The sequence below is a fragment of the Pelophylax lessonae genome, assembly GCF_965119305.1.
Source record: "Pelophylax lessonae genome assembly, chromosome: 13".
In the NCBI taxonomy this organism is placed as follows: Eukaryota; Metazoa; Chordata; class Amphibia; order Anura; family Ranidae; genus Pelophylax; species Pelophylax lessonae.
In genome coordinates this window covers 71,920,579-71,944,215 of record NC_138780.1, presented here as the reverse complement: position 1 = coordinate 71,944,215, position 23,637 = coordinate 71,920,579, and the positions used below count along the sequence as shown (strand labels likewise).

The following is a 23,637-nucleotide window of genomic DNA, read 5'->3' as shown; positions in this document are numbered from 1 at the left end:
GAGAAGACCCCCTAAAGCGATGTGAAGCTAAGGAGGGTAACCACGAGTGAAGACGTCTCAAAGGTGAGAAGACAAAGTGTTCCATGTGAAGAGTGTGAAGAGTAAAGGGACCTGTTAAATGAACTGTGTTCAATATGAAGAATCTGAAGAGTAAAGGATCCTGTTATAAATGAACATGTGCTGTGTGAAAGAAAACAAAGGGACATGTTCAATGGACAATGTTTGTGCTGAGTGAAAAGCAAACAAATGGACATTTGAGTGTCTGCTGTAGGATCAGCAGTGTCGGCCCAACAGTAGGTTGGAAAGACTTCTTAGGTAGGTTCCAGCTGTGAGAAGGTAGCCGCCCACAGAGGCAAGGATTTATTTTGTCTTTTATTTTATTTTGGCTGTTTTGATGCTTGCAATTGTGTTAAGTAAATTGCATGAATAAATCAGTCTTGTTTTTCAACCTCTAATCGGCTATCTCTGTGAAAACGCACCCCCAAAGGGGTCACCCATACGCCTACCACCGAGCTAATCCCTCACAATATATATATATATATATATATATATATATATATATATATATATATATATAGTTTAGGAGGTTAAAGTATAAACTAAAAGAAACAAATAATAACTAAGAGTAAAACAACTAAAACTACATGCACCATTTTTTTTGTAATAAACCCCATAATCCAATAACTCTATAACCAGTAAACTACTTAGTTTTATAATTCTGATAATTTTAAAAAAGAGTCCCAATAGCTCCACTTAGTTTAGAAAGGTTTCAAACCTTGGTTATTAATTGCGATTCATTTTCATAGCCGTAGTGGGAATTAACCCTTCTGATTACTTCCGATATATTCCATGCAGATGATGCAGGTGATAGTCAGCCTTGCTGCAATAAGAATATGGGACACTATAGTTTTGTACTGCATAGGGAAGGAATCTATTGTAAAACCAACAAGGCTAAATGTGGCGACGGGGTGGTCAGTATGCCGGTACTTGTGAAATAAGGGAAAAGACAGCGTTCCAGAAACTCTTAAGGGATTTACATGTCCACAGTAAATACAATACGTTTCCAACACTGCCACACTGACGCCAACACAGAGGGGACGCATCAGAATTAGAGATGGGCCTGAACGACCCCCTGTTCGGTTTGCGGCAGAACTTTAGAACATCGAAAAGGTTGAAACCAAATAATGAACCCTATTGAAGTCCAAGCTGCACTGATGGGGACTGACGGGTGGCACTGATGGACACTGATGGGCAGCACAGATGAGCAGGCACTAATGGGCAGCACAGATGAGCAGGCACTGATGGTGGGCACTGTGGGCACTGATGGTGGGCACTGATTGGCACTGTTTTTTCACTTTTCTGTAATCAGGGCACTGATGATCAGTGCCCTGATTACCTATCCTAGTCTCCCCTTTGAGGAGGAGCCGCTGATCGGCTCTCCTCGCCACACACTCTGACAGTGGGAGGTGAGGAGAGCACTTTCTCATTTATATTTGACTGACTGTGATTGGACACAGCCAAGATCGGGGTTGTGCGGTGTCCTAGCAACGCGACGCGGCCACGATGGCCGCACTGCGTGGCCCCGCGGGCATGCGAGAGTGACCGTTCTGGTGCGCCGTCATATGACGGCATTCCAGAATGAGAGCTGCACCACTCCGCCGTCATTTGACAGTGGGCGGGCAGTAAGTGGTTAAATATAGTTCCAGGGGGGTCCCCTTAGTCTGCCTGTAAAGTGGCACATCTATACCATGTATAGAACAGGCTGCGGCATTTATAAAGCCAAAAAAAATTACATTTTCCATTCAAGCTTTCTTTATTTTATAAACAATGACTTTACAGGGAGCCAGTCTGTATGATGAGGCCACAATTTAGTGCACTCAGAACAAGATTAGAGATCTTTGGGATACATTCTGATGTCTCTTTTGCAGACTTTGGATGGAAGTAACAGGTGCGAAAAAATTTGTCTTTGGCTTTCGGTGGTGCCTTCACACCGTAACCCTATACAGGTACTCTTGATTAAAGCAAGAATTGGCCTTGCTGTCAAAAATTGCAATAATATGCACTTGTCAAAAAGGTGCGGAAAAATTTATCTTTGGGTGTCGGTGGTGCCTTCACACCGTAACCCTGTACAGGTACTCTTAATGAAAGCAAGAATTGGCCTTACTGTCAAAAATTGCAATGCTATGTACCTGTCAAACAGGTGAGGAAAAATTGGTCTTTGGGTGTCGGTGGTACCTTCACACCGTAACCCTATACAGGTATTCTTGATGAAAGCAAGAATTGGCCTTGCTATCAAAAACTGCAGTGATATGCACCTGTCAAACAGATGTGATAAAATTGGTCTTTGGGTGTTGGTGGTGCCTGAACACCGTAACCCTATACAGGTATTATTGATAAAAGCAAGAATTGGCCTTCCTGTTAAAAATTGCAATGATATGCACCTGTCAAATAGGTGCGGAAAAATTGGCCATTGGGTGTTAACTGTGCCCATGAAACCTACACCAAAATATCTCTTCTAGATTAAATCAACACCCACAAAGCTAGGCATCCTAGACAGTCTTTAACCACTTAAGCCCCGGAAGATTTGGCTGCTCAAAGACCAGGCCCTATTTTGCGATTCGGCACTGCGTGACTTTAATGGACAATTGCGCGGTTGTGCGACGCTGTACCCAAACAAAATTGATGCCCTTTTTTTCCCACAAACAGAGCTTTCTTTTGGTGGTATTTGATCACCTGTGCAATTTTTATTCTTTGAATATAAACAAAATAAGAGCGACAATTTTTAAAAAATAACAATATTTTTTTTACATTTTTTTATATGAAATTCTCAAAAAAATGTTAAAATCAAACAGACAGATCGGACCCCTGACTGACATTTTTGACACTTTTGGGAGTACCAGTGACATTACTACAGTAATCAGTGCTATAAATATGCACTGTTACTGTAAAAATGACACTGGCAGGGAAGGGGTTAACTTTATTGGTGATCAGTGGGTTAAATGTATCCCTAGGAGCGTGATTCTAACTGTGGAGGGGGCGTGGCTTGTGATGTAACCACAGAGACATACGATCCTACATAGCAGGATCGTATAGTCTCTGCACTTACATCAGGGAGAATGACAGACGGCTGTGTTTACATCCGGTCAGGGACTCGCGCGGGTAACTCAATGAACGAGTGGGGGCAGGAGCACGCCTCCGGCGGCGTGTGCTCGCCCCCTACAGGCGGCTGAGCGAGTGACGTACCCCTACATTACTTTGCCCAGCAGCGACTGCCTGCCGCAGTATATCTGCGGTGGGCGGTCGTTAAGTGGTTAAAGCGGAGTTCCGGGCACAGGAGTAATTTTTTACTAAACATACCCCCGGGACAGTCAGGGCTAGCACATTCCACAATGGCTAGCCTTTGATCTGTCCCGGTTCGCACTTACCTTTTAGAAGAAATACTTACTTATAAAATTCCTTCCACAGCGTTTCCATCTCTCTTGTGGGCAGCTGAAGCCGGCGTGGTCCTCTTCTGTGTCTTCTTCTGCGTCTTCTTGTCCCAGAATGCGCCTGCACCGGCCCCTCTTCGATCCATGCCCAGAAGCTGTTTAGCAGGGGAATGCGGCGTCGCCCGGAAATGACGAGCGGGGCCGGTGCCGTCACATTGATTCCTGGGAGCTGTGACGTTCAGCTCCCAGGAATCATAGCGAGACAGGAAGTGACGGGGTGAGCCGCGGCTCCGAGGGAGGAAGTACTCTGAGGTGAGTATCTTCGATCTTCAATTGCAAGGTAAGTAAACAAAAAAAAAAAAAAATAACTATCCAATTCCTTTTCAGGTGAGGCATACCTAGCGGAGGGGCACAAAAAAAAAATATCGTTTTTGTGCCCGGAACTCCGCTTTAAGAGATTCCAGATCCAAAAAGCATTTAATCAGCAACATCGGCATCAGCGGCTTGATATTTGCTGCTAATCCAGGACTGATTCATTGTGATAAATGGCAGCCAGCCCACGTAGTCTATGGAGAGACGCGCTCTCTTATTTGCCACAAAACCTCCAGGAGCACTGAATGCCCATTTGGAAAGCAGGCTGGATGCAGGGCAGCCCAGCAGCTCTATTGCATACTGGGCAAATTCTGGCCAGTGGTCTATTCTCATCACCCAGTAACTCAGTGGATCGTCAACTGGAAAGCTCTCCATATCTGTTTTCGCCGCTAGATAATCTCCCATCATATGATGAAGATGCTGCTGATGGAATTTGAAAGCTGACAACCCTGGGTGCCAAAAGACATTACTGAGGCTGCCCACTTCTCCTCCGCTTCTCTCTTGACCAACAGAAGCCTCAAAACAACGTTTTCCAATAGACTGTAACCTACCAGAGTTGGGAAAGGTGTTACATAAACTCCTCTTTTCATCTTTTGCTCCCTCTGTGTGGATGTCAAGGTCGTACCTTGCCTTCCTGTTGGCAGCCATCTTGGACATGTGCAGACTGCTGTCTCCTATAAACTCTGCATCATCACTTGCCTGCTGCCTAGGCATTGCTCAGTGATGATGTTGCACACCTGACTATTTATATTACCTGATGACTTGCGGTCCTTGCCCTTGTGTTTGTGCTCCACGGTACATCACTGCTAGCAGACTTTTGTTCTCCATGTTCCTCCATGCATGACCTGGCTTGGCTGACAACTTTTCTGGCTCTCCATCTGGCATCGGCTTACGGCCCCGCATCAGCAGACGACCCTGCATCGGCTGACTACCTGCGTCTGAACTCGACCCCGGGTCGGATGACTACCCACTTCCGGACTCGATCCTGGCTGTTCCTGATTTCACTCGTCTCTCTTGCTGTGCATTTATTGTTGTTGCTCTAATAAACTGCTTTATTTTGCTTGCATCTTCGTGTGGTCTGGTTTTCTGGCACCCTGACAGGGGACGGGAGGAGTTCCAAGACTTTCCCCTTGTAACTGGGGTAAAGGAGTGTTGCCCACCAAGAGTGTGGGTCCTTTCGCAGGCTTTGAAGAATGAGGAAGCCCATGCACTACAGTTTTTCGGAGGCATGAGAAGCAGACCCTCCGGGGTCACTGAGGATTACAGTTTCTAGAACTGCCTCCTCCCAACCACGTACTACTGCCAAGGGTTCTGGGGATATCAAACCACCTGTTAGGGGTTGACATATGTCTTGCTCTGCTTCAATGCCTTCAAAGCAGACAGAGACCTCCTCCTCCCTCTCCTCTTGTGTGTTCTGTGGCGTAGGAAAAATGGTGTCTGCATAAAGTGGGCCTTGAGAGGAAAGGAAGTCCTCCTCTTCCTCCCGCTGCTCTGCCTCGAGTGCCTCGTCCATAATGTCACGCAAAGTCTGCTCCAGCAGGAACACAACAGGGATTGTGTCACTGATACACGCATTGTCACCGCTCACCATCCTTAAATGATAACAGTACTGTGCATGCAACCTTTATTAACAGCCATTGGCTAGGGGAAAAAAGCTAAGTTGGCCTGAGCCTGTCGATGTGCCATACTCACACAGGTACTCGTTGATGGTCCTCTGCTGCATCTGCAGCCGCTGCAGCATTGCCAAAGTCAAGTTCCACCTGGTGGGCATGTCACAAATCAGGCGCTTTATGGGCAGGTGGAATTCTTACTGAATTTCATCCAGCCGAGCACTGGTTGTGTATGACCTCCTGAAATGGCTACAGACTCTTCTGGCCTGCTTCCGCAGATCTTCCAACCCTGGGTACCTGGTTAAAAACTCTCTACCACCAAATTGAGGACATGTGCCAGGCATGGCACATGTGTCAATTTTCCCTGACTAAGGGTGATCGCGTAGGGGGTACTTGTAGTTCAAGGGACAATTCAGCAGAGAAGGACATGAAGGAGGAGGAGGAGGGGGTGGAGCTGACAAATCCCACGTCATCACCACTAGCTGTAGGGAGATGTGGCGGCACAACAAGATGCAGCACTGAGCCCTGTCCTGCATCCTTCCGAGTTCTAGCAGAGGTACCCAGTGTGCTGTGAACTAAATATATCATCCCTACCCTCCGGGAAGAAGGGTAGAAAAAGAATTGGACCAATATTTCCTTTTGAGAAAACCACAGATATCTCCACACCCACGGTATGGGAGGCTCATAAGGTATACATCAGAGGAATGTTTATATCAATAGGCTCCAGGAAAAAAAAGGAAAGAACTACATGTATAAATAGATTAATAATAGAGATACATGAGCTAGAAGAGAAGCATAAAAAGAACATGGAGGGCGAGATACAAAAAGCATTAGTATTAAAAAAAGATAAACTGAGGGAGTTTTTGGAGGAAGAGACTAGAAGAGACGAAGCTTCAATAGGGAAAGATATAAATGGGGAAACAAAACCAGGAAAATATTTAGCAAGATTATTAAAGAGTAAAAAATCAAACAGCTACTAGAAAAAATAAAACACAATAATGGAGAGATGGTTCACTCAACTACAGAAAGAGCTAAAGCATTTCAAAATTTCAAAATTATTATAATACTTTATTCACCGTACGTCAAAAGGAAACACATGAAGTAGAACAACATAGAAACAACAGATACAAAAATATATAAAGGAATCAGAATTGCTCAAAGTAGCAGCTAACAAATTATCAGCATTAGAGACGCCAATTTCCCAAAAGGACATAAGTGAAGCCCTAAAAAATTCTCAGACTGGGAAAAGTCCTGGTCCAGACGGGTATACTACTTAAAAAAGTTTGAAATATCCAATAAATTTCGTTCCACTTCATGATTGTGTCCCACTTGTTGATTCTTCACAAAAAAATACAGTTTTATATCTTTATGTTTGAAGCCTGAAATGTGGCAAAAGGTCGAAAAGTTCAAGGGGGCCGAATACTTTCGCAAGGCACTGTAGCTAGTTGGGAGATGACATATAAGGTATCTGGTATAGAATATCATGGAAGCCAAGAATAGGCATGATCCATGTAATACTAGGAATAATACATATATTAGTTTAAATAATGTTAGTTAGGATTAGTGTAATCCCAGTCATAATTAATCATATTTGTATGTATTTACTTAATGTTATACAAGTTGTATAAGTTGGTTATATGTGTTACTTTTGTGTAAGATAAATGATGGTTAGATGGTGTAACATGACATCAGCCACATTAGACGTTACAAGAATAGAGTGTTACATGTGGGCTTGTCAATCAAAGTCCATATATGACTTTATGAGTTTAGTACCTCCTCTTGTATAGAATAACTGAAGTTAGCAGAAATTATGTATGCCATACAAGGTTTGGAGTGTTGAGAATATGACGTCTACATGTAAGATAAATTGCCACGAGATTGAGATTTGAGGAGGACACACAGATACACAGACTAGGGAAGATCACACACACATCACTTCCTCTCCACAAAACTATACATAGACTTTTTGACAACTTAATCAGGTGTTTGTTCTCTGAAATCCTAGAGACGTCATTTCCTGCTTCTGCCTGTACTTGAAAATTACACTGAAGGACTTAGAGGAACACACACATGTCTATACAGCCATGATTTCAAGCTGGACACATTTTTCAGAAGTATTATTTTTATTTCTTATATTTTTACCTACACTGAACTGAACTGTTATACCTTTTACATTGTATTGTTGATGCCATTTTGTGTGATTGAATAAATTCACACTTTGTTTTTAAGTCAGTCTGGCTATCAATGCTAATTGTCCAGAAACGCCTAAAGATACTAAAATATTAGATTTATTCTATATTTTACAGCCTCCCAGAAATGATGGGGGGGGGGGGGGGACTGTTTAACAAAATGTAATAAAGATGTTGAAATGTGTGCGTGGATGCACTTTATTTAATGAAAAGTGGTGTTTGAAGCACTTTACCTTGAGAACTACACAGACACACTCCACTGATACACTACAATATACTGCAGTAAAACTACACTGACGCACTGCAATATACTGTGGTAAACATGCACTAATGCACTGAAATATGCTGTGTTAAATATGCAGTAACGCACTCAAATATACTGCGTTAAACATGCAGTTATGCACAAATATATACTGCGGTAAATGTCCAGTAGCAGACGGAAATTTATATTGCAATAAACATGCAGTAATGCACTGATTTTTCCACCTTAAACGTGCAGTGATGCACTAATATATACTGCATTAAATATCCAGTAATGCACGGATATATACTGTATTAAGCGTGCAGTAACGCACTGATACAGTGTCTTCATATATAAAGTACTCATACCTTCATGCACTTTAATCAGTAGAAAAGTGGTGTTTGGTGCACTTTACCTTGAGTACTACACAGACACACTCCACTGACACACTACAATATACTGCAGTAAAACTGCACTGACGCACTGCAATATACTATGGTAAACGTGCACTAACCCACTGAAATATGCTACGTTAAACGTGCAGTAACACACTCAAATATAGAGCGATAAAGGCACAGTAAGACACTGAAATATACTGCGTTAAACATGCAGTAACACACGGATATATACTACGTTAAACATACAGTAAGGCAGGGATGTATACTGCGTTAAACATGTAGTAGCAAACGTTAATATATATTGCCTTATACGTGCTGTAATGCACTGCTATTTACTGCTTAAACATGCAGTAACGCCTGGATATATACTGCATTAAACGTACAGTAACACACTGATGTATAGTGTGTTAAACATGCGGTAACGCACGGATATATACTGCATTAAACGTACAGTAATGGACTGATATATACTGCTTCCAATGCACTGTGCGACGGTGCAGTGCATTGTGGTCATTCGGCGGGCCGAACAATCGGTCGAACGCCCTGATAATTCAGGATTACGTCGAATGGGCGAACAGCCAATGTTCGGCCCAAACTCATGCTTAGGCTGTACTTTTCACCCAACTCTAATAAGAATGCCATTTATATGGCGTGAGATAGCTTCTATAAAGGATTTTTAGAGCATTATCCCAATGATTTATGCAATGGAATACAATTATGTTATTAGCTAATGCATATTGCCATTCCTTTAATGAGAAGGATCTGGAAAAATCCCTTTCCCAGCTAAGCATCTGTGGAAAGTTTGTGAAAGGTTCTGACTGTTGGAGGTAGTCGTAGAACTAGGAGATGCCTTCTCTGCTAGGATTCTACTCATTTAAGTATTTCCGGATTTTGGAGTCTATGTCAGTGCTTGAGGAAGGGTGTATATGATGAAAATTGCGGAGTTATAGGTAGGACTAGGCAAGGGTACCTACTGTTTGCTCCATAAGATCTTTGTAGGTGGTAAGTCCCTTTCTCAGCCACGATGAGACGTTTAATAAGGGTAAGAGATGCTCGTAAGCTCTTAAGTGAATATCTAAGGTTACACGTGGGTGTTTAGGGTTAGTGTGATTTAAAATAAACTCCCACACCTCCACAGAGGCTAAAATAGAGGGGAGTGGGATGTTAGTGCTAGGTGTGGAAATAGCTCCTGCCAGAAATAATGATTGTAGGTCATAACTCGTTCTATATTCACCCAGTGTTTATCTGAAGGCTGAAACTAGGCTTTGATTTGATCTAACTAGCAGGGCGGAATAATAGTAATTGTGGAGCATTGGAAGTTTTACTCCACCTCTGGATTTGTGCAATAGAGTACACTCTGCGAGTCTTTTTTCCTTGCCATATAAAGCGCCGAATGGCTGTATCCATGGCACAGAAAGAGCTTCTGGGAGCTTGTATAGGTACTGTGCGAAAACAATACAACAGTTTGGGTAGGGCTAGCATTTTAAACGCTGCTACTCTCCCTATCCAAGAGAGTATGAATTTCCCTATGTGGGAGAAATCTTTTACAATTACCTTCTTAGGTACCTAAGTACAAGAGTTTATTTGTCACCCATTGATATTGAAAGGATCATTTCAGTTCTCGCAAAGCTCTCTCAGTTATACCTATCAGGAGAGCAGATGATTTAGAGACATTGAGTTTATAATAAGACACTGCTGAATTTATCCAAAACAGAATCTATTGCTTTTAGAGAGGACTGCGGGTCGGAGAGGGTAAGAATCACATCATCTGCAAACAGACCTATTTTATGTGCCTGTGATACCGTTAATCTAGGGATGAGTTCTAACAAGGGCAGACATTGGCTTTATAAACAAAGAGAAAATTAGGGAGGAAGACACAGAGATATTTCAGCCAGTCATTTTTTTCACAAGCACGTTGCAATGTAAAAAATAAAAATTATGTGGATTTTTTAACTAAAAAGTTGTGTTTGAACTGGCATGCTTAAAAAGTCCTATTTTTCAAATGTAACTATTTTATCTTCCTAAGGCCCCTTTCACACAAGCGGACCATTCAGATCCGCCTGTCTGTTTTTCAGGTGGATCTGAACGGATGCCCCATGCATCTCTATGGGGCATCGGATATCAGCGGAGACATGTCCGCTGACATCCGATCCGTCAAATTCGGACGGATGGAAACAGTATTTTGCATCTGTCTGGCGGATCGGATGAGAACGGACAGACGGTCTGTTCTCATCCGATTCCCCCATAGAGAAGAATGGGGACCTGACAGCTCTGTCTCCGCACACAGCGGATCGATCCCCCGCTCAGAAAAATTGAGTCCCCCGATGGACTACCGTGTGTGATAGGGGCCTTAGGGATGTTGGCATTGTGCATATATGTCACTTAACGTATATTCAAAAGACATTAGCACACACACGAATATTTACATCAAATATTCCCTTCTACAAGAATATCCATAGATATTCATGGATATCAACAAAAAAAGAAAGTGAGAGCTTCAGCCCCGCTTCAAACTTATGCGATGCGGGAAGGCTGCGAATCCGCAGCCTGTTCCCGCATAGCAAACGCACCCCCGGCAGTTCACACTGCCATATGCGATACGCTGGGGGTGTCAATGTAATCTTAACGACACCCCCAGTTTGATCGCATATCGCAGTGCGATCGTGCAGTTCGCACAGGATCGGATCGCACAAGTGTGAACCGCTGTGCGATCCGATCCTGATGCGGCTGCCAAAAAGGGTCCTGTGCGTGTTTGCTGCGGGTGCGGTGCGAATTTAGCCATACAAAGTGTATGGCTAAACTCGCACCGCACAGCCGATCGCATGTAATGAAGGAGCAGTGCGCTCCGACATTACATGCGAACGCCGCAGCCGCAGTAATGTGAACCGAGGCTCAAGAGTTTCAATCAAATGGAAAAGGAAAATAGAAAAGGATTTGTATTTGTAAAATAATCGGTTTCTATGTTCTTTCGCATACAATGAACAGCAGATCCCTGTAATGAATCAGACTGGTAATTAAACATCCAAATCAGTGCATAACATCTCCCTGTTCATGTGAGTTATTTTTATCTGTGCACAGAGGAAGGATTCTAATTACAATATTCAAGCATATCTGGCCTAATGAGCCAAGGAAATGATCTGTGGCCAGGCATTTTAAACAGGCTTATAGGCTTTTCTGTTCCATCCGGTAGTCAAATCTGTTACCTTTCAGCAGCCGTTGGTGGAAATTGACTTTATAGGGTTCCTGTGTAGATAATATTGGGTAGCACAAATAAAATAAATGTTTCCCACACGTGTCCATACACTTGGAAGTATGTTACCCAGCTAATGTATTTTAATGCCTAGAACATTTTGAGGGGCAACATTTCAGAACATTGCCCCCACTACCTGCTACATCCTTCTACTCACATGACCTCTTTCCCCAGATAAATTATCTATCTCACATCATGTGGTATAGTTGACCCCAATAAACATACTATAAGGTCCCCCTGGACTCCTAAAGAGCTCTGATCTAGGTCTAAACTCTGAGGAATTGAGGCTGAAGCTGGCCATACACTGTGGAAGGAGGCCATATAAGGTAGATGAAGGATTTTGCCTCACCAGAAAATTGTATTCTGAAAGCTGCATCTGCAGTGGATTAGTTGCATTCACTGATCAAGAAAAGTTTTCCAACATTTCCTTTCAACAAAAGTTGATCAAACTGTTGAGTGTAGACTGCCACGTGCTGATCAAAATTTGGCAAATTTTCAATCAGTAAATAACCATCTGTAGACTGTTGCTTCCCCAAAGGGCCCCTGAAGCATTGAGCCCTCAGCATCTTGTGAGTACCTTACACGCACAACCTTTTCCAACTCTTGAAAATGACTTATGGAGATTAAACGGAAAAAGTATTTGTCTTGCTCATATGGGCCAATGTAGACCAGCTGCTATTTTTAGGCAAAAACAATTCTATATCTCTCACTCACACAAGGAATTTCTGATAAGGCCCCTTTCACACGAGCTTTCCGATCAGGTCCGCTTGTCAGTTTTTCAGATGGACCTGATCGGATACTCCATGCAGCAGTGACATGTCCGCTTACACCTGCTGCTATCCGATCCAATCCTGTTCATGAAATTCAGATGGATTGAAACCCTATTTTCCATCTGTCTGGAGTATCGGATAGGATCGGATGAAAACAGACAGGCGGTCCGTTTTCATCCGATCTCCCATTGAGGAGAGCGGGGATTGGACAGGTCTGTCTCCACAAAGTAAGCGGAGACAGACCTGTCATCCATCTGCTCAGCGGGGATTGATGGCTCGATCCCCGCTGAGCAAAACAGAGTCTGTCGGGCAGAAAGCCCGTGGGAAAGGACCCTAAAAGCGATCTTTTCTACCCTGTTATGGGGGCTAATGAAGCGTGTGCAGGAAATTACTTCCCCAGTGTGTGCAAACAGGGGAACATCTAGTATAGCCAATCTGTGCTGGAATAGCTGCATTGGAGAGCTGGGAGACATTGGGGGTCCATAAAGAGTACCTATCACCTGCTCATATCACATAAGAGCTTGTATCGTCATATTGTGCGACATCAAAAAAATTTTTTTGTTGGGTTTACAGTCATTTCTATCAATTTCTAGTAAATGCAAATTTTTATTTATTTTTTAAAGTAAAATTTGCGCGGTAGACTAGTGGTTAAAGAGAAGCTGTCTGAAAACTTAAACATGTATACTATCAGCTTTGCCAACATACAAAGAGCATAGGCTGCTTACCCATTTCTTTCCTTGTGGTATCTCTCATTCCATTGTAGTGGCTGATGGTCCAAAAAAAAAAGCCTTTCAGCCACATCCTACAGCACATTGCCTGTTGCTTCAGCATCTGTAAGCCTAGGAACTGTCACTTGAGAGCCTATCTTTCAAAGACATTCAGGAGGAGCAACCCAGACTGCTCTAGAGTGACAAATATTAGAGAAGTTTTTATTCTGCCCTTTAGCTGCAGATGCCTTGTTCCTTTTATTATGTAAGGAAACTGAAGAATTAATAAAAAAATAAGAAAAACCTGCATATATATAGCATTGCATAATACAACTGTGAAAAGAATTATACTAGCTACTGTATATGCTTTTATCATGCTTTCCATGAAGTACAAGATTATTTTCAAAGCACTAATATAATCGTGCCGATGTTAGTCCTTCTTTCTGGCCCTAAGTGGAGATTAGGTGAGACATGTGAAAAATAGCCAACAAACCAGTTTTAATCAAAAGAAGGTAGGTGTGTCTCTGTTTTAAATATCATTTCGTCTAGACATTGCTCAAATCAGTCCACTGATCCCAGAACTCTTCCTATGACAAGGAAATATATCATGATGCTGTTCTGAATGCAATATAGCTGGCCAAGTGGCCATTCAACTGCCTTTAAAGCGGAGTTCCGGCCTCGGAAACGTTTTTTCAATAAAAATACCCCCGGTACCGTCAGGGCTAGTGCATTTCATAATGGATAGCCTCTGAACTGTCCCAGATTGCACTTACCTTTTAGAAGAAATACTTACCTTGAAAATGTCTTGTCCAGCGCTGCCATCTCAGGTGTGGGCAGCTGAAGCCGGAGCGTCCTCTTCGGTGTCCTCTTCCGTGTCCTCTTCGCTCCCAGAATGCCCTGCACCGGCCCCGCTCGTCACTTCCGGGGCAGGCGCGTCTGCCTGTAGAACCAATTTAACTGGTTCATCTCCTCTGATTGCTTGCAGTGACCTGGAGGGAGAAACCCCTGTTCATGCGGCTTGCTCCACAGAGAATTGCATGACAAAGGAAATCACATTGTTTTTAATGGCACCAATCCAAATTATTGCAACTCAGCACCGTGCAATTTTGGAAAAAGTGGCTGTACTACTGTTGTGCAACTCCAGTACCATTTTAGCCCTATAGACTTCTTTGTTAACTCACAGAAATCTCCAAGCACATTCCATTCTCTTCATGTGTGCAAAAAAACAAGTTTTTAGGCAGCAAGGTTGACCTGGGAGGAGAGGTGAGGGATAAAAAGAAAACCACTGTTCTTATCAAAGTCTCAAAGGAATTGCTTCTTATCTAATGCTGATGCGACTTCTGTGAGTAAATTAATAACAAAGTTGGATCAAAGTCACAAGCAAGTCGCACTATATAGTCACACTGGAAATTGCATGAAAATTGCATCGCATTAGTGTGACAAATTACAACTTAGAAATGCAAATGTATTTTTTGCCTTTATCAAATGATCCTCGTCCCGTTCATACAGTTACAATTACAAGAATATGCACCACTATAAAACAATAGTTTGTACCGTAGGATTAATATTCACCTATTGAGTTAAACAATGTACTTTCTCTGGAGAGAAACAGATGTTGCAATATGTTTCTTAAAGGATTGAAACCAATAAATCTAAGATTTTACTTCTTTTATTAAAGTGAGCTGTTGTGATCAAGGATAGAACACAAGGACAAGATTACATTTTCTTCTGGGTTTGTCTAGTTCCCTGGAAATCCATTTACTCAGTTCATTATTGGGCACATGCAGACCCCAAGCACTAAGCTATCTCATCACAACCTTCCAGAGAGCTTGCAGATTAGCAAATTGAACCAACGTGGCATGCTATAAGAGCCTTGCTTCTTTTCCCTATGGCAAAAGACAGGAACATTTTAATTAAAGTGAGCAGTGAAATTCAAGTTCAATTATTATTATTGCTAATTAGTGCAGAACTCAAACATGAAATTACTTGTTCCAAGGAATCAGTCACTGGATTATTTGTATCAGTTTTGGCAAGTTCTAATTGCAAACTGCTGAGAGAAACTCATATTACAGTATAACCGGGTAGGGTTTGGAAATTTGCCACAAAAGTATGTGTAAATAATGTAGAAGTATGTGTGCTATACATGGGTTTTCTTGTATTCACTGTCTGGGAAAACTTCAGATAAAAAATAGCTAATAAAGAAAAAAAAACAATATAGTGCATACAATTGTGACACAAATCATATTGTAATTGAATGTTATTAAAAAATTACCTTTACTTTTCAATCTGCTGCTGTTGTATTTTTCTGGAAATGCAATGCAATATGGCTACCAGGAGCTGGTCTGTACACAGAATGTGTACTGACCACAGCCCAGATACATAATTTCCTGCTTGTGTGATTGGCTCACCAATTTTTCAGAAGTCTGCATAAGATACAAGTCAGATTTTAGGCATCCCCTGCAACAAAAATGTCATTTTTGGTGAGATACTCCCAATAGGAACACGTCTAAAGGGATGCAGGCCCCGCAGCTTTCCTGATTAGAGCCCTGCAGGTGCCACAGCTGATAGATATTTATGAAATCACTCTCACTAGACTCAGGCCCCGTTCACACTTGGGCGATCCGACTTCCCGGGGCGACCTCACAGGTCGTGGCGCGCAGCTCGCACCGTGACCTCGGAGCGGCCGGCACGGACTTCATAACATTGAAGTCAATGCAGGTCGCTCCAGGTCGCCCCAAAGAAGCTCCGGACCCTTTTTCTAAGTCGGAGCGACTTGTGTCGCTCCTATTAGAACCGGTCCACAGCTTCTCTATGCCAGGCGACCTACGGCGACCTGGTCGCCTGACAGGTCGCCCCAGTGTGAACGGGGTCTCACTCAGCACAGAGGAACAAAATGATTTCTTCAGAATAACAAAAGGTAGGAATCTGCAACAAAGTTTGTTACATACATAGTTACATAGTTAGTCAGGTTGAAAAAAGACACAAGTCCATCTGGTTCAACCAACAAAAAAAAACAAACAAAAAAAAAAAACACCAGTATTGAAAACCCAACCATACAATCCCATATACACAATCCTATACCCGCAGTTGATCCAGAGGAAGGCCAAAAAACCCAGCAAAGCATGATCCAATTTGCTACAGCAGGGGAAAAAAATCCTTCCTGATCCCCCGAGAGGCAATCGGATATTCCCTGGATCAACTTTACCTAAAAAAAAAATTTTAGTACCCACTTACTGTATATTAAATACACCCAGGAAACAATCCAGACCTTTTTTAAAGCAATCTAGTGAGCTAACCAGAACCACCTCTGGAGGGAGTCTATTTCACATTTTCACAGCTCTTATGGTGAAGAAACCTTTCTGTATTTGTAGACAAAATCTGTTTTCCTCTAGACGTAAAGAGTGCCCCCTTGTCCTCTGTGTTGACCATAAAGTGAACAACTTAACACTATATGGACTCCTTATGTATTTATACATGCTGATCATATCCCCCCTTAACCGCTTGCCGACCGCCGCACGAACATATACTGCGGCGGTCAGCCCCTCACAGGCAGAGTGACGTATCGGTACGTCAGTAGCCTGGGAGGGTCTGGGGAGCGAGCGCGCGCTGCCGGCGGCGCGCTCCCGCTCCCGCGCGGTCATGCACCCCCCCGCGCGTGTGACCGCCGGTCACTCTGCGATCGTCGGGGGAGAGGGAAAAAGGCAGGCAGCTTGTGTAAACAAGCTGCCTGTCAGTTCTCCCTGTGTAGAGACACTGATCATACTGTTCTACTATGTAGAACCGTTGATCAGTGTAACTACACCTCAAGCCACAGCCAATCACAGTTAGAATCACGCCCCTAGGGACACACACAGCCCCTCCCTCTCAAATAAAGTTAACCCCTTCACTGCCAGTGTATTTTTACAGTAACAGTGCATATATATAGCACTGATTACTGTAGAAATGTCACTGGTAACCCCAAAAGTGTCAAAAATGTCAGTCAAGGGTCCGATCTGTCCGCCGCAATGTCGCAGTACCGCAAAAAAAATCGCAGATCGCTGCCATTACGCGTTAAAAAAAAAACAACAAAAATGACAAAAATCTTTCCCTTTGTTAGTAAACGCGATAACTTTTTCGCAAACCAATCAAAATACGCTTTTTGTGATTTTTTTTACCAAACATATGTAGCATAAAACAAATTGGCCGAAAATGTTAAAAAATTTTGATTTTTACTTTTTTTTTTGGGAATTTTATATAAAAAAATGTAAAAAATATTGTTATTTTTGCAAAATTTACGCTCTTTTTTTGTTTATAGCGCGTGATCAAAAAATCGCACAGGTGATCAAATACCACCAAAAGAAAGCTCTGTTTGTGGGAAAAAAAGGACGTCAAATTCGTTTAGGTACAGCGTCGCACGACCGCGCAATTGTCCGTTAAAGTCACGCAGTGCCGAATCGCAAAGTACCCCCTGGTCTTTTAGCAGCCAAATCCTCCGGGGCTTAAGTGGTTAAAGAGAGAGCCCCCTCTACAAAACATGTAAATTTTGCCACCAGCTCCGACTTTAAAAGCTTCAGACAGATCCAAAAATGTTAAGAGAGAAGTTCAGGAATTTAAAAAAAAAAAAAACATTCATACTCACTGGACTCTCCCTCCTCTTTCGGGGATACTATCGTCATGTCCCAGTCCTGGCGCATGGCTGGAATACACACATCTGAAACACTATTTGGGAACACAGTCCTTCATAGACTCCCTGACGCGGCCTTTCACTGATTTTGAATCTCTATTATCTCAGTCTTCTAAGCCTGAACATTTATTATTTCTGATATATCAGATTTTGCTGAGGGAATCGTGCCCGGACCCACCTCTATTTGTTTCAAAATGGAAACGGGAATTGCATGTCTTGTCAGATGATATGAAATGGGACAAAACACTGGCAATTGCATACAAGATGTCTATCTCACAAGAGCTTAATTACCGTATCTTATCTAGGTGGCATCGCTGCCCCATGCTTCTGCACAGAAACGATCCCACTATCCCAGACACTTACTGGCACTGTTTACGGTTTCCTGCCAATATGACACATATTTGGGGTACTTGCCAGATAATTCTCCCATTTTCGGATAAAATCTTACACTTGTATGAGAAACTCGTTGGGGATAAATTCCCAAATTAACCCCAGATTACAGTGTTATCCATGCTGCCAGGCTCTTATAAACAAAATAAAAGGGCTTAATTAGACACTTTATTACAGCAGCCCGTTATGTGATCGCTAGGCACTGGCGTCTTGCTGAATCCTCATTGTTGGTTGAATGGGCCTGGGAAGTGAATCAGATAGACTAAGTGGAACATATGATTGCATGGGATGATGACAGGTCTGAATCCTACAACCTCATGTGGACGGTTTGGTCCCATTTTAGAAATACTCCTGCTTTTGACTCCTTTGTTATTGCGACAACTTGAGAATCTAGTCGTTTTGGGTGCTTTCCATGTGTACTAGCCATCCTTTTCCTTTCCATCTTTTTTTTACTCTTTTTTTGTTTTCCATTTTCTCTCTTTCTCTTTTCCTGTTCTCTTTGATATGCTTTTTTTTATTCTCTCCATGTTATTTTATATCAGGTACTAGAACGACTTGCTTCCAACTATGTTAATGCAATTGTGTCCTTACATACTATGGATATTTCTATTAGATCTTCTGCCTACTGAATTTCTTAAATTTTCTAATGTTTCTTCTGCTGTACTTAGCTAGAGAGTATTGCATGTATTGCTTATTTAGATAATGCACTTTACCCGTATAGCTTCTAAGCAATTACCACTCTTACCTTAAAGTATAACTATAAGCAAAACTTTTTTTCATTTTGGATTGACCAAGGTATAACCTGTCAGATTTTTTTTCACCATCTCTGTCCCATTGTGGAGATTTACCTTCACTTCCTGTCCCATAGCCAAACAGGAAGTGAGAGGAAATCCCTGCAAGCTAAGGGAATTCCTCTGGGACCCTAGGTCACCAAAACTAGTGTTTCCATTGGAAGAGTTCCCCTCTATGACAACCCAAAATTTGGAGTTTTCTTTTACTTTCGCTTTCAATGATGATGGTAAACAGGACAAACAGGGTGAATCTCCTTAACGGGGGCACAGACAGCAATAGATAACCGTTAAGTGTTCTAATCCCTCTCCACACTATGCAAAACGAAAAAAAAGTTTTACCTGTAGTTATACTTTAACGTCATGCTGTGTTTCGCTCTAGGTATATGGGTGTTTTGCTATATTGTTGGAACAGAATACATGTATGTTTTTTTAATTTTTTTGATTACCTGTAATGCTTTAAAACTCTTCATAAAAAAATTCAAACATAAAAACCCAGCACATTTGCAGGTGTGGGAACATCGTTCAATAGCACCACTCAATTTCTAGGCTACTGCATTTTCAAAATGGTGCAGGAAAGTTTTTCCTCCATGAAATAGGTGAAAACAGGCCCACAAGGCTACAATAGTGTGAACCAAAGGTGGCAATCCCCTGTACGGTGGCACTCAAACTGACAGTGGAAAGGACAGTACTATGAGCCAATCAGGTGTGCTGTAAGCACATGCGCTAAGATGCTGATATCTATGAGGAGTGAGCAGTATGGTGATTTGCTGCTTCTTCCCTGTCCAGTCACAGGGAGTTGACTACATTGTATTCCTTTACAGAAGCACAAAAAGGTCAGGTCTCCAAATTAGCTGTGTTGTTTGACAGGGTTGTGTAAAGCTCAAAACTGGATAGGTGGAAATACAACTCTTTTAGTGGGGATACAATTCCCATATACAGCATGTATTTAAAATTTATATTCAGTAATTTGCATAAGGGTTCTGCAGAATGAAGCAAATCAGACAGAGCCCACCTCAATCCCTGGCTGGAGGGCATCCTGCATCATCTAGTTCATGGGTGTCCAACCTTTTGGCTTCTCTGGGCCACATTGAGTGTAGAGAAATTTTCTCAGGCCGCATATAAAGTAATAAAATGCCGCCGCCCCCCCGCACTAATTTAACAAAACTAGAGGATGATCAAATGAAGTGGAATCAGTATACAGAGTTTTACTTCTTCTGAGAGATAATAAAGGAACACTCTAACCACCATGATCACTTCAGTGATTTGAAGTGGTCATGGTGGTAGGAGTCAGAAACACTGCACATGCTCCCCTCCCCTCTGAGGCAGCCTCTTCCTACCGTTAGTTGGAAGCTGCTGTGGCCGTGCCCCCGATCTGACTTTCTTCCTCCCCAGCAAAAAAAAAATTGTCAGGGGGCAGTGGGCCGCATTGCCTGCGGTACCGGGCCGCAGGTTGGACATGCCTGATCTAGTTCTTACCTCCCCAACCTCACTGTCCCACTTATTTATTTGATTTCTGTTTACTGTGTTTAGTTCCGTAGACCCACATTGGTTGGTTATTGCTATATTATACACATTTGAGCTAACCATCAGCTTTAATTTAAAATCCAAAACATCACATTATTTAACAGACAAAGAGTCACTGCTCAAGGTGGTGTAATTGCCTGATGACTCACACAGGTGCATGCCCCGGCTCGCCTCCGTGAAAACTTGATAAAAGAAAAGGAATTGGCAGCACTCCAGGTTGAGTCAAAATCCAGGTTTATTGACTGGACATCCAAATATGACAATCGTGACAAGGTAGACGCGTTTCACACACTGACTGTGTGCTTAATCACATTATTTAAACTCTTATTGTTCATGTGTAAATAAAACTTTTGTAACTGCATCAGATAATGCAAATTGGTATGCATCAGATTATCCTACAATACATTCTATTTTCCACCCAAATGATTTTCAGTTAAATTTTTGGGATACAATAATTATTTTTTGGTGTATACTTTTAAACATCATTTATTATGTTAAATAAACCTGGTGGAAAATCATTTTGATACATTATATATTTTAATACGTATAATTATTTTTTTTTCATGCTCCGCATATATTAACAATAATCAATTAACCTAATTAAAAAAGAAAAATTGCTCAGCAAAGTTATCATTAGTCCACAGCGTTAGCAATTAAAATAATTAATCAAACTAAAATATAGCCTTATATTTTCATAGGCAATCAGGATCAGGACCAGCAGTAACTTTAATACTTTTTAATTATTTGTTTAACTGTTTAACTTCTTTCCCCACATTTGTATATAATGTTGCGGAGGCCTACATCTCCACTCACAGCTGTATATAAGTGTTAGAGGTGTACTTCTGTATTCACCATTGTATATAATATGGGGGCTGTATACACAGCTATACATATATAATAGGGGGTCTTCTTCTGAATTCGCAGCTTTATATAATATTGGGAGTATTCTTCTGTCTCCACAGATTTATATAATGTGAGGGGTCTGCCTCTCTCTTCTTGGCTGTGTATATTGTGAGGAAAGAGGAGGTACACAGCAGGGTACAATGGGAATATTTTCCTTTAACAATAAACTTTCAATGAAACCACAATGATTGGATAATGAGGGTTATCACTTGACCAGGTAACACATTAGTAGGTGTTTTTACTACAGGAATTAGGAGACCACAGATGATACAGTAACATGAAACTGGCCAGCAGCAGGTCCATTTTAAATGAAAGTCTAGACCTAAATTTACCAGATACAAAGAGAAAAGCCTGGAGCTATACTACAAGGGTTAAGAATTATTGGTTGAGCTTGATGGACTTTTTTAACCTGACTAACTATGTAACTATGTAAGATACTGCTGAGGATACGGTAGTGTATAATTGGCCAGTAGCAAGACAGTTTTAATTAGGGATAATAGGCCTAACTGGTGTATGCCTGACTTATACTTTATCTGTAGGGATTGGGGGATAGTGAATGTGAGTGATATTTTGTGGGGTAGTTTAGTTGCACCCTGATCTTGCTCTTTTTTTTACATTCAAATGATGCAGTGCCACGCTGCAAGCAAAAAGCAACTCCAAGAAGAAATACCCCATCAACTTAAAATGAAAATATAAAAAACCCAATAGGATTAAAAACACCAAAATTCCGCCACTGAAACAAAAGCCAAGCAATTCATGCTGTCATTATCTACAGTAGGGGTGAGGTTTGGGTTCTCCCAGGCGAATCTGCACAAAAGTCCATCAGATTTGCAAATCTGAAACTGGTTTGATTTGCCTTGAACCCATTGTGGTGGTGAACCCGAAGCTCATTCCTAATCAGAATATTCTAGAGTTAAAGAGGTTGTAAAGGTTCAGATTTTTTAAAAATAAAATAAATAATTAAACATGTTATACTAACCTGCTCTGTGCAAGAGTTTTGCACAGAGCAGCCCTGGTCCTCCTCTTCTAGGCTACCCCTAGGGCACTCCTGGCTCCTCCATGTCATCAGGTGCCCCCACGGAAAGCCACTTTCCCTGGGAGCATGTGTGCGGGCGCATTTCTGAGTCCTGCTGGAGCTGGAGCTGCTGGGCTTGTGCACGGCACTGAAACGAATGGGCTCAGGTAAGAAAAAGGGGGGGGTCTGGGGGGCACTGCAGCAAAGAAGGTTTTCACCTTACTGAACCCCCCCCCCCATTTTCTCACCTTTCCAACATTGACATAAAGAACATAGGGGATTAGGATATGTTTAGTCTTTGACATGTAAAATTTCTCTTTGGCATTGTATACATGGCACAGTGATCTTTGGAGTTACGTAACCTTACAAATGTGGCTTTTTCAGTATATGGCAGTTTTGTACTTCATTTCAATAAATGTCTTCAATAATACTAACTGATTAATAGCATTTTTCTCCTAGGGATGTCTGATGAAATTCTGAGTATTAGTAAGAACGCCTAGTTATAGTTCTTTTCTGTTGAATTTGCAGATATGAAATGAAAATATCTATTTGTAGTGAAAGGTTTTAGCTAAACAAAGTCTAACGTAGTTTGAATGAAGAAAAGAAAGGTCAATTTTTATATCATGGTAATACAAGAAATATTGCTTAATTATAATATATAATATATTTCCAGGAATCACGCAGATGGGGAACAAAGTCAAGATATTGAAAATGAGAATACAAGGCAAGGGCATGGATCTACCAATGAAGGATCTTTCCAGGAGGTACACCATTGTTTCCTAAAGAAGTCACCAAACTGCGTGCGAGACCGTCTGTCTACATCTACATGCAGTCAGCCACCAGCAGTGAGCAGGTCCAATGGACAGTTGACTCCTCATGTAAGCGATGCACATCAACATTCAAAATGTTGTCACTGCAATCACCAAGAGCGCAAGTTAAGTTACACAGCAGTACCAGAACTGTCTAGTCATGAAGAAAGACGAAAATTGTGCTCCCATCACTCCAGTGTGAACGCTCCTACCAGCACCTCACATGATACTGCAGGATGTATATGGAAGCAGTGGTCTAGTAACCAGATGATGGGGCATCCATTGCAGCATCATGTAGTGACTGTAAGGTAATTGTAATTTAAAATTGTAATTGCACTTCCAGTCTAATTCATGTCCATGCATTATCATCCTCAATTTATATATTGCGAATGCTATCTAAAGCGGTATTAAACCCAAAAGCAAACATATATTTTATTGCAGCTTACCAATTCTTAGATGTGATGGCTGCATTCGTTTTTTTTAGGCTTTCTTTCTTCTATTTTCCTCTGGTGAACTGGTCAGTAAGTCTGTTGTTTTTCAGAAGAACAAGCTCTCCTGCAAAATGTATCAGTTAAGA

At 41.8% G+C, this 23,637-nt stretch overlaps 1 protein-coding gene across 2 annotated transcripts in view; it reads left to right on the top strand.

Annotated features, from left to right (window-relative positions):
- DISP2 (dispatched RND transporter family member 2) overlaps nucleotides 1-23,637 on the top strand; it is a 105,220-nt gene that overhangs the window by 21,641 nt on the left and 59,942 nt on the right. For both annotated transcript variants that reach the window (XM_082275406.1, XM_082275405.1), the window contains exon 2: nucleotides 22,925-23,368. In XM_082275406.1, the coding sequence (XP_082131532.1) occupies nucleotides 22,925-23,368 (444 nt within the window). The remainder of the gene's footprint in view (nucleotides 1-22,924; nucleotides 23,369-23,637) is intronic.